The sequence below is a fragment of the Silurus aristotelis genome (assembly GCF_946808225.1).
Source record: "Silurus aristotelis genome assembly, chromosome: 9".
NCBI classification, from domain to species: Eukaryota; Metazoa; Chordata; class Actinopteri; order Siluriformes; family Siluridae; genus Silurus; species Silurus aristotelis.
This window is the reverse complement of record NC_139582.1, coordinates 18,262,518-18,275,239: the sequence shown is the minus strand read 5'-3', so window position 1 is coordinate 18,275,239 and position 12,722 is coordinate 18,262,518. Positions and strand designations below refer to the sequence as shown.

The window sequence follows — 12,722 nt, the reverse complement described above, 5'->3', positions numbered from 1 at the left end:
CGACATCGCAACTAGCAGGCAGAAAGCAGGATTCAAACCCTGATCCTCACCATCAGCGAGGCACCAGCCTTAATCCAATGAACCATGGAAGAGATCAGACTAGGATGCATGTTTAGATGAGGCACAAGCCTTAAACCACTGAGCGACCACTGCTGAAAAGCATGTGTGCTTTTTGGAGGGTTCATACTTTGTTTCATGTCAGCGCAGTAAGAAAGAACTGGGACTGGTTTTGAAACCTTATCACCAGCATGGACTATATCAAGGACCATGTTCAGGCACAAGCCTTAACCCACTGAGCTACCACAGAAGTGCCTTTTTTTTTTGGTGGAGTTATCTTTCATTAAAGACCAGGAAATCAAGAAATTAATACAACACAGAAAGGACAGAATTGAAATGTTTTCAGAGTGGACAAGGTCCAGAAGTTTTATTTACCAACACAGCAACCAGCTCGACCAGGAATCAAACTCTCAAACTCATCCTCGTGGGGACCCTGCCATTAACCCACTAGGCTATCACATCTATCTATCTTTCTAATATGATGTGAGGTCCAGTTAACAGCTAAAACAGGTAGCAGTAATAGCTACTTTTTACTTAAGTACATGTCTGAGCCAAAACTTCTTTACTTTCACTTGAATAAAAAAGTATAATCAGTACTTCAACTTTATTATTTTAAAACATGCGGATCTGTACTTCTACTTAAGTAAAGGATGTGTGTACTTTTGTCACCTCTGTGTCATCCAGAGAAGTAAATTTTTCAGAAAACAGTGTGGCCTAATAAAATGTATTTACCCATTTATGTATTTATATATTTATTCACCTATTTATTGACTTATTTTTTGTTTCCGCCGTGCCTTTCGTCTCTTGAATGGCGATCCCCTGATTGATCACCTGAGCTCGTTCTTGTCCCGGCCATTTGACCCCCTTCTGCAGTCACGATTGTGTCTGACTTGCCTTATATCACATCAAGTATTTGAGAAATCAGTCTGCTCCTGTTCACGTACACACTTCAACTCATGTTCCAATCTGAAGCAAAAACATGAGATGATCAGAAAGACTTGCACTGCTCTGTCTCTTTCTGTAGTGGGTGTGAGGATCTCAGATCTCCTTCGTAGTGGTGCCATCAATGTTCAGAATGTATTATCTACCACGTATCTACCTTTTAGTATACTGTCTCTCTCTCTTTTTTTTTTTTTTTTTTTTTTACATGGCATAGATTTTTTTTTTCAGTAAAACCCCTTTTTTTTTTATAATTAGGAGTGATATCTGTTTATATGTGGCCTTCTTGATCTTTTCAGCCATCTACAATTCAGACATGTTTTAATGTGTTTCACCCTGGACTTTTAGCAGCTCACTGATATGTTTATTTCAATTTTTGATCTCATTCTTAAATGCGGTGTCCTACTGTTTTTGGATGCAGTAAAAGTACTTGAACTAGGAGACCCAAACCTGTTGCAGCCTGACAGTGCCCCTGTGCACAAAGCCAGCTTCATGAAGATATACTTTACATGAGTGGAAGATCTTGAGTGGCCTGCTATAGAGCTCTGACCTCAACTCTTTGGGATGAATCTACATGAATTTACTAACACTCTTGTGGCTGAATGAGCACAAATCTCCACAAAATTTAGTGGAACATCTTCCCAGAAGAGTGGAGGTCATTATAACAGCAAATGAGAACTGAAAGTGCTGTAGAATGTCCAAAAAGTGCATACTAATCTTATGCAGGACTGCTATAATATCTCGAAACGTAACCCGTTAATATCAACAATTTCGAATTTCTTTGAAATAAATCATGTGTGTGTAAATGTTTATGTACAGGAGCCTCACTTTTATACAAAACTGGTTACGATATACTCTTAAAGTGTGTAACATCAGCTTGTTGATTCATTTCCCAGAACGGCATGCCCTGGTCGTGTTAATTTATCCCTTCCTTTACTAAACAAAAATCACCTAAAATTACGGCCCTGGAGGTTCTGAACGTCATATTAAACAAGCATAATAACACATCAAGCTGGAAATTAAGATGAAAGAATGAAAGAAATTAGAATGTCGCTGGACATTAAGAGGCCTGAGCTCAGGCTGTAAGATGCTACATTCGATTCAGCGGTGTCACGCCCGGCCCCTCAACTCGCCTTGATGGAATGATTCTAGGTTCTATTATGATTCTGCCAAGTCGCGCAGCCATTTTAACATTTCGGTGCTCTTTTCAAAAAGCACGCTGACAAGAGATGGAGATGGAGAGAGATGGTGGGGGAGAAGAAAAGGGAGGAGGAAGAGGATTCACATTTTCCTCTCAAATGCATGAATGCGTGTCTGATCTCTCATCTTGACAACGCAGGTCCAGATAACAGGCCCGGGAGTGCACTTCAGGCTCACTGATGCCTCCGAATGCTTTTAATCAGTAATTGCTGGGACGGCGTGATGGCTTCACCGCTGTAACTAATGATCGAGCCTCGGGCTTCTTGACGCTGGCTGACATGTGCACGTGTTGAACTCTTCAGGAAGTTTTACGATAAAAAGTAAAGAAAACCGTTTAAGTAGAAAATGGCCACCAATGGCTAAATTGCCCAGTTGACTTTTTGGGGATCGTTTCGAGAGCTTGCGTGTTTGTTATCCACATTGAACACATCAAAAAGAAAAGACATTTCTGATGGCACATCAAGAAAAATCTACCGTTTACCTTTTATTGTTCTTTTATTAGCCATTTTAATAATCTAGATAGATAGATAGATAGATAGATAGATAGATAGATAGATAGATAGATAGATAGATAGATAGATAGATAGATAGATAGATAGATGTATATAAGAATATGAATAAGGAACAATAAATATAACAAAAAAATTGCAACAAGAAGATAAAAAAAAGAAAAAAAGGGGAATTTGTGTGCCTTCATATTGACTATGGTCTATGAAATGTGTAGTTTGTGTATGTGTGTGTGTGCATGTGTGTGCGCGCACATGCAAAGTGTATATACCAATTGCATGTGTGTGTGTATATATACAGTATAATTTTTTTTTTTTTACTATTTTAACATAAAAGGTTCCAATTTTTTATCTGTAAAACCCTCATTTCTTTTTGACCAGGAGTTGTATTTGCTTCTCACACTTTTATGTATTAATCAGGTTTCACCCCCAGATTATGAGCTGCTCACTGTTTTTTTTGTTCATTGTTTGTTCAGATTTTTTTATATTTGTTGTTCTGCTAAATAATTCAAGCCTCTTGTTAGAGGCAACCAGATTTAGTTTGGAAAAGAATTCAACTGTCAATGAGCCTCTTCTTACATTCATTCTTATTCTTAAAAAAAATTTCATTTGAAAAAAAAAAGAAAAGATAGAAAAATATATATATTTTAATTTACCTTGTTGTTAGTTATATAAATATTAACAGACCATTGCATTGATATGATACTTTGAGGAAAATGTTGGTTATTTAGAAATATCCAAAATATTGGAGGAGAAGTAGATAAAAAATAAATTTTTAATTCTGTCAGATTTTCTCTTTTTTTTCTTTTAAATGTAAGCCACATGGTTTAAACATTTCAGGCATCACATATACTGCGTGTATGATTCTGCTATAGAATCGTTAAAAGTGCACAATAATGTTAATTCTTTCCAGTTTCTCTGAATAAAATGGTGTGTGTGTGTGTGTGTGTGTGTGTGTGTGTGTGTGTGTGTGTGTGTGTGTGTGTGTGTGTGTGTGTGTGTGTGTGTGTGTGTGAGAGCGTGTTAAATGCTTGTGTACAGGAGCATTACTTTCACACAGAATGATTGAATAATAAATATTACAGTGGGTATGACGGATCCTTTTAGTAGGAACGTTGCTCTGTTTCTGCAGCCCTACTCCAAAGCTTTCCAGATCATAATGTGGGGTCTCACACTCTTTCTAACTTTCACACACACACACACACACACACACACACACACACACACACACACACACACACACACACACACACACAGTATGACAGCTTAGACATGAACAATAAATATACAATCTACCATGCCACCATTCCGCAGTGATGGATTAGATTTGGTCTTTTTAATCCCAAGCCTGGCTTGCCTTCACCTCGCCGTCCCTGCTCGAATACACAGGAAATAAACACACACTACAGTCTGGCACCGGCCGCTGCTGAGGCTGCACCTTCGTCTCTCACTCCAAACACACACACACACACACACACACACACACACACACACACACACACACACACACACTCACACACACACACAAACTTTGCATGCATAATTACTGGAACCCTTAATAGAATTGAGCACAAATGAACAACATGGTTAGACTTTAATATTAAACACATATATTTAATCCTTTATATTTGTGTAGCTGCAAAAATAATATTGGCACCCCTTTATTTAAATAAAACCCCAGAAATTATTTTACTAACATACAGCCCAATGAAAGATAGATAGATAGATAGATAGATAGATAGATAGATAGATAGATAGATAGATAGATAGATAGATAGATAGATAGATAGATAGATAGATAGATAGATAGATAATTTTGATAGTTTTGTTAATAAATGTGTGAATATACACTGTACATATCTATCTATCTATCTATCTATCTATCTATCTATCTATCTATCTATCTATCTATCTATCTATCTATCTATCTATCTATCTATCTATCTATCTATCTTTTCAAAGACCAGATAAATGACATCTTTTCTCCATCATCTCTTTCAAAATCCTTAGACATTTTCTTTTTTTTTTTTTCCACCTCTCCGGTTTGTTTACGCCTGTTAGAAAACACTTAAGTTACATAAAGTCTGCTGTGATTCGCTGCATTAAGCTAGATTTGAGAGATCAGGCCCATGGTGTCTAATGGTTGCTGTGCCATAAAGATGGCGGCGTGTCGAGGTTCCATTGTGGAGGCCTGTCAGTGTGCGAGCACAGAGCCGATCATTTAGCCCCAGTGATTGACTGCAGCTATTCAGGATGTAAGTGCTGCCTTCACACCTCTTTGGAGGCTTTTCATTTCAGACGGCCATCTCAATTTTGCCAATCCTTTCTTCCTGTCTCCTTTTCAACAGCCGCTTTTGAAATACATACATAAAAATAGGAAATAATAATAAAAAAAGGTGCCATTTATTCCTGTTTTTCTTCCCGGAAATACAGGGAAGGCAAAGTGCATAAAGGGGATAAAATGTTTGTTTCATCTGGCATCAATGGAATACTGCATAAAAAATGATAATCAGGACTGACGTTGAAGCTTCAAGAAGCTTCAACGTCAGTCCTGACGTTGAAGCTTCAAGAAGCTTCTAATGTGTTGGATTTTGATGCCTTTTTATATGACATTAATAATCATTCCTCATGTTTCATGTCGGCGTGAGATGATAACTTTCACTCTGCTTACCAAAAAAAAATAAAAATTAATCTGTATGTATCAACGTATATCTACTAGATGTATGGTGTTGAATAAAAGTAGAAAAATATAATAATAATAATAATATAATAATATAATAATATATATATATATATAAATATATATATATATATATATATATATATAAATATATATATATATATATATATATATATATATATATATATATATATATATATATATATATATATATATATATATATGTTTGTTTATTAATTTATGAAACTAATTATGTCCTATTTTTTATTTTTAAAATACATGTATAAACATAAATAATAATAATAATAATAATATTAATAATAATATTAATAATAATAATAATAATAATAATAATAATAATAATAATAATAATAATAATTAAAAAATAACTCAAAACCACAGTCAATCAAACAATTTTATATTTTTTTCACTTTACATGTTGGATTAAAGTAATTCATTTTACACATTTTAGGTCATATGCATTTTGCAGATGCATTTTTCTCTATTTTTCCACCATTTTTACATGTTCTCTGTTCTTTGCCTCTATTTAGGGATTTATTAACATTTAATTGCTTCATGTGTATTAAATACATTCTTCTAAAAAATATATCAGTTTGCTCTCGTCTGTAGTCATTAATGTAATAACAGCTTTTATGTCAAATGGTAAAAATAATGATAATAATAATAGAATTTTTCAGTTGCATCCTGGGAAGGTTAAAAACCCAACCACCTTCAGTTCAGTTGTAGTCTGGATTCCTTAGTATAAATAAGTGCAAATTGAACTTCCTGTACATGACTACACACACACACACACACACACACACACACACACACACACACACACACACACACACACACACACACACACACTGCTCCTTCCTGCTAATGAGATTGTTTAAGTAGCTTAATAAGTCTGTTTTCAGACTTTGCTAATGGGTGCTATCTGAGGTGTGTGAGTTTATGTTTATTGGAGGTGTGTTCAAGTGAACACGGGTGATTTGCAGCAGCTCGTGGTGGTAGTGGTGTGTGTGTGTGTGTGTGTGTGTGTGTGTGTGTGTGTGTGTGTGTGTGTGTGTGTGTGTGTGTATAGGGGGGAACACAGCCTAATCTCCCCTCTCTTGCATTAATCTATATCCTCCCATTAGAGTCGTGTCACACCAAATAACACACCCCATTAGGATTCATTCAAAGAACACACACCTTCCTAACTTGCAGAGATAAACACCAGCAGGCGCTTAGTGCGTAAATACGGACCACTGCAGTCTCCCCCCGCATTCATAATTCCTGTAATATCATATCTCATTTTTTCTGTAAGAAGAAATAAAGGGATTTGGGTGCCTTTATAATGATTAGAATATATCAAAATATAAACGAAAAATAAAAAAAATGTTTTGGTAAAGCCTTTATATATATTATTAAAAATATTTATAATAATAAATAAATAAAAAATTGATCTTATATCATTTATAGTGCGTGTTTTATTTTTTAATGCTATTCTCAAGTATACATGATTTTTGTATTATTATTATTATTATTATTATTATTATTATTATTATTATTATTATTATTATTATTTAAAGGTGCAAATAGTTAATATTTCCAAGTCAGAAATACGCCGACAAGACAAGGTATCTTTTTTTTTTTTTTGTGTGTGTGTGTGTGTGTGTGTGTGTGTGTGTGTGTATTCTCCTTTATATTTTTCTTAACATGAATAGTGTCATTTTGTTTTATTTCCTAAAAATATAAACTAAAATTAAACACATTCTAAATAATAATTATAGGGTTTTATAAGTTTTTTTCGGAATCCGCAAGAAGTCACTTGTGAAAAAAATCTAATAAAAAAGAGAAATATACACCAAACAGCAGTTTAACAATTAAAAATAAAAATAAAACCCAACCCTGACTAACACGCGCACTTTAAATCTTAACAACCAACCAAATCGCACAAACGTCTGAATTTCCTCCGATTTTTTTACTGCACAAATAAATTTATATTATTTTGTTTATTTATTTATTTACGCATCACCACAATAATCGAATTATCCGTCAATACACAAGCAAGTTTTCACACCTTTAAGTGTTTGTGCATGTGCTAAACCTCTCAAAACCCCGAATCCTGAAGATATGCAGCCTGGAGGAAAAAAAAAAAAAAGTTTTTTTTTCCACTCCGGCGGATATGCAAAAAAGGAAAACTCCCTCTCTGACGTCAGAGGGGTATAAAAAAGGGCAAAAGGAGAAGATTCAGATGGAGCGCAAAACACGATCCTATACACACTCTCGCACACTTTCTCCCTCACACACACTCACAGTGCAGTTTGGGATTTTGTTTTTATTTCAGCAACTATGAGGAGATCTATCTGATTTTGGATTCGTAAACTTTCCCGACTTTAGGTTTTTTTTTTTTGTCTTTACGCACCGCATAGGCTGCTTTGCGCTCGCGCTTACAAACCTTTTTGTGCTTCAATTCTTGAATTCTTAAATTTTTTTATTCGTGTTTGTAGGCACTCTTCGTGCTCTCCGAGTATCTGACCTCTCTCTTCCCCGGTGCGCTCTGCGTGATGCCCGCTGGCATGTTCAGCATCGACAGTATCCTGGCCGGTAGAGCTGGCAGAGCTGGCCGAAGTGCCCGAGCAGGCTGTAAGGACTCTCTCCTGCTCAGCGGGGATGAAGGGCCGCTCCTCTTTCCCAGTTTGTCGGAGTCATTGGCTCCTGATTACAGCGGAGTGTATTCAGCCCGGATACCGGCTTACAGCTCCTACTGCTACGGTGCGAGCGCGGCGCCGAGCTGCTGCCCCGGATCTTTACCGAGTCAGTGCCCATGCATGCCAACAGGTAAAACACCTTCTCACTTTTACGCATGAAATATAACCTGCATGCATCCTTTATAATGTTAATATTTTTTGTATTAATTAAGAATGCATGTTGCAAAAATTGTTTGGGGTCGGACAAAATCTTTTTGCGTCATTCATCTGATAATATTTCTCAGAATTATAAAATAATTTTCTTACCTTTAAAATATTGAATTGACGGTACATTTATTTAATCAGTATTTTATTTCAATCAGTATTAATTTAATTAAAGTAGATAAACACATTTTCATTGGTATAAATACTGATTTGTATTTTTTTTATTTCTCTAAAATGTAATTGAACTAAATACTTTTTCCTTCCACACATTTCACGTGAGTGTGTCATCAATATCAACATCATCAATATCAACATCAACATCATCAACAACAACAACAACAACAACAACACCACCATTAGAAGTTATTTTAAATATCAGCTACTCATAAAAATGCGTAGAATATTGCTTGTAATTTTTTCATACATTTTAAACTTATTAGGAATTAAAAAAAATCTAGGTACACACAATTTAATCACTTTATCCAGGTGAAAAAAAAAATAGATATTAAACATACATGAAATTGTCACTAGAAGCAAACGCGCTATTTTCTCGCAGTGTATCCGTTCATTATTGTTGTTTTTGTATTTTTAGATTATTGCTCTAGATTTATGCATTATATGCAAAATATAATATATATTTATAAAAATATTATATAAAATATAATTTAGCACATTCAGTAAAAATTTGTACACACACTATACCTATATATATGTACTATATATATATATATATATATATATATATATATATATATATATATATATATATATATATATATATATATATATATATATAACTGTAATTATATATAACTGTCTGTCTGATTTGTATTTTATATATACAATATTAACTGCCGTATAATGTAACAAATATATAATATATTATAAATAATATGTTGTGTGCGTGGAAAATGTTTCACCTGGAGTCTTTTGAAGTGTATTATTTATTTGACATTATTTATCTCATTTATTTTTTTAAACAAAAATTCTTCCTATTTTAACCCACATGTTATTATCTTTTTATTCCCCGATTTAATAACTAATAAAACACAAACTAAAGCAGATTTCCAGATCGATCAGCTATAATCTGTGCTGTTAAGTCATGTAGGCCTTCAAAAATCCCAAACGTCCTTCTTAATTTATGTTCGTGTTTAAATATTTAATAAACATGATTAAAACATCTATTGAACAGACTTACATCAAAGACCCCAGACTTATCAGTTTGACAACCCAAAGTTCAGAATCTACCAGTTTTATGAAAGAAAAGAATGTATAGTGAGACAGAAAGATGGATCTTGAAAATGGATCTCTAAAGATCATCATGATCAGTGTTTGTAGTGTTTCTGGCACAATGTTGGCTTGTGGTTTCCTTGTTTGCTGCATGTTAGAGCTGAAAGAAGGCGTTTATGAGACAGAGAGAAACAGGAAGCAGCACAAAATGCTTTGGAAAAACAGCTTTTAAATGCTGCTTAATGGCACATTTCTGGTACGTTTCTCTCGCCAGTTCACACCTTCATGTGCCACTTTGACTCATTGCTTTAAAAAAGACATTTACATGTTGGGATTTGTTGTTTCCTTCTTGGAGAGATTCAGACATGATGTTCAGATAACCAAACCCATATTATTATTCATCATGGAAATAAAAAATCTTTCAGGAGCACCAGGAGTAATGACTTTAGAAGGAATGTTTGGTGTATTTCCTGGTGTGTGTGTGTGTGTGTGTGTGTGTGTGTGTGTGTGTGTGTGTGTGTGTGTGTGTGTGTGCTTGTGTTCCGGGTTTACACTTTATGGACAAGTTATATACTTTCTTTCTTTCTTTCTTTCTTTCTTTCTTTCTTTCTTTCTTTCTTTCTTTCTTTCTTTCTTTCTTTCTTTCTTTCTTTCTTTCTTTCTTTCTTTCTTTCTTTCAACAATTTCGTCATAACCTTTCACTTTGTTTTGGTTCAGCAATCTATTTTGATTTATATCTACTCAAGATTTTATGTGAGGCTCCAAACTTTTTTAATGAATGGAAGACAAACAATTATAGTGTAAAAGATGAATAAACACCAACTAGCTTAAAAAAATCTATTTTGCATGTGGAATGTATTTGCACGTGACAATTGTTCAGAAATATCTTACAAACGTTTGCTTTATATATAAAACGTCAACAGCGGGATTTTTCTGATTATATCCATAAACAATGTTTTATAGAGATGGATTGCCTCTATTTCATTCATTCATTCATTCATTTGTTTATTTGCTTGTTTAATTGTATGACGTATTTCCGCGTTGTTTAGCTATATATATATATTCAAATTTTTAATAATATAGATTTTTTTAATTTGCATATTATAAAAATATGAAATCCCAGCTGTTCTTTATTTTATTCACACACTTTATACAAATGATTTTTTCCCTTCCAGTGTATGACAGTCCAGGTTCGGTGCTGATGTCCCCTCTTCCTCCTCCTCACATGATGTCCTACATGTCCATGTCCCCTCTTGCCCCTCTGACCCCGCTGAGCTCGGTGTCGCGCGCGGAGCTGCAGCTTCTCAATCAGCTGCACTGCAGGAGGAAGCGGCGGCACCGCACCATCTTCACCGACGAGCAGCTCGAAGCCCTCGAGGGCCTTTTTCAGGAGACAAAATACCCGGATGTAGGCACCAGGGAGCAGCTGGCCCGAAAAGTGCACCTGCGCGAGGAGAAAGTGGAGGTGAAGACACTGAGCAGATGTTTTAAGAAGGAGATTTTGTGTGGTTGAAGAACATATCGCAATGACGACCCATGGTCTCTTTAAAAAAACCAAACATAACTTTCATTTTTATTTCACAAATTAGAAGGTTTAGGTTTTTAACTTTCATATTCAACTTTCAGAAACATACATTGCAAATTTACTGCATATAATAAAATAAGAATAATACAAACATCTTAAATTCATTTCCCTTATACATGCAGACTTTCAGTAAAAGGTTTTTACATGTTATATTATAATTAAAAATTATCATACATTTTATGTATAATTTTACATGCAACTTTATTTGTTGCAGAAATGGATGAAAAATCTTTTTTCAATATCTGATCAACCTTTTTATGGTTTGTTTTATTTGTTTGCGTTCAGCTTGAGACTGATTGTGGGAATCCCGTGGATGAGACCAAAACACTGGAGTCATCCTAAATGTTTAAGATCATGGCTGAATAAATATACTTACAGTAAATAAGAACACTACTAATACTACTACTATCAAGAAATAATAATAACAATAACAATAATAATAATAATAATAATAATAATAATAATAATAATAATAATTCTGCAAAGAAATGCAATTAATATATATAAACATACGAGTCTTTGCTACAAATGCTCTTCCTTTATTTGTTGTACATTTATATGCACGTTGTCCATCTTTTACCTGAAAATAATAATATAGTGTAAATGATTAAAAACCATAGTGGCGATTCATCTACCACGTGACCTCCAACGTCTATTACGTTTTAATTCAGTTCACTTCAATTCAGTTTTATTTGTAGACCATTTTATTGTATTTATCCATTCTTTAATAATAGATATAATAATAGATATTGTCCCATAAACCAGAAAAATACTTACATTTAGTAATTTCTGTACTAACTGCAGAATAATTCACTCAGATTAGCCTTCTATCTATCTATCTATCTATCTATCTATCTATCTATCTATCTATCTATCTATCTATCTATCTATCTATCTATCTATCTATCTATCTATCTATCTATCTATCTATCTATCTCGCGGTCTGTCTGTCTGTCTGTCTGTCTGTCTGTCTGTCTGTCTGTCTGTCTGTCTGTCTGTCTGTCTCGCGGTCTGTCTGTCTGTCTGTCTGTCTGTCTGTCTGTCTGTCTCGCGGTCTGTCTGTCTGTCTGTCTGTCTGTCTGTCTGTCTGTCTGTCTGTCTGTCTGTCTGTCTCGCGGTCTGTCTGTCTGTCTGTGTGTCTGTGTGTCTGTCTGTCTGTCTGGCTGTCGGTCTGTCTGTCTGTCTGTCTGTCTGTCTGTCTGTCTAGCTAGCGACAACGGAACGTAATTTCTTCTTTAGCTTCTTTAGCTACTGAAGGTACTAAATGTACTCACAGAACTTTCTTTACCTCGTTTCTTTTGCCTTCTGTGCATCGAGGTTCTTTTTGAAAAAACTTACAATTTTACCTTTACATTTTTATATTTTGCATTTATTTATTTAAATTTTAAATTTGTAAAATTGTGGATTTGAAGAAAAATCATTTTAATTGCATAGTATGCACACGAAGCAACAACGATCATATTCAAGGGGACATCGACCCTCAATTAAAAAAGCGGAACGGTCTAAAAAGAAAGAAAGAAAGAAAGAAAGAAAGAAAGAAAGAAAGAAAGAAAGAAAGAAATTGCGTTTTTGCGCAATTCTCCTTCTTTCGTTGAACATTTCCATTGCCTTTTTTTTTG

General features: G+C 34.4%; 1 protein-coding gene across 1 annotated transcript in view; it reads left to right on the top strand.

Annotated features, from left to right (window-relative positions):
- Positions 1 to 7,280: 7,280 nt before the first annotated feature.
- gsc (goosecoid) overlaps positions 7,281 to 12,722 on the top strand; it is a 5,940-nt gene continuing 498 nt past the window's right edge. Inside the window, exons 1-3 of the mRNA XM_083550288.1 lie at positions 7,281 to 7,773; positions 7,884 to 8,214; positions 10,694 to 10,983. Coding sequence (XP_083406414.1) covers positions 7,941 to 8,214; positions 10,694 to 10,983 — 564 coding nt within the window. The 5' untranslated portion in view covers positions 7,281 to 7,773; positions 7,884 to 7,940. The remainder of the gene's footprint in view (positions 7,774 to 7,883; positions 8,215 to 10,693; positions 10,984 to 12,722) is intronic.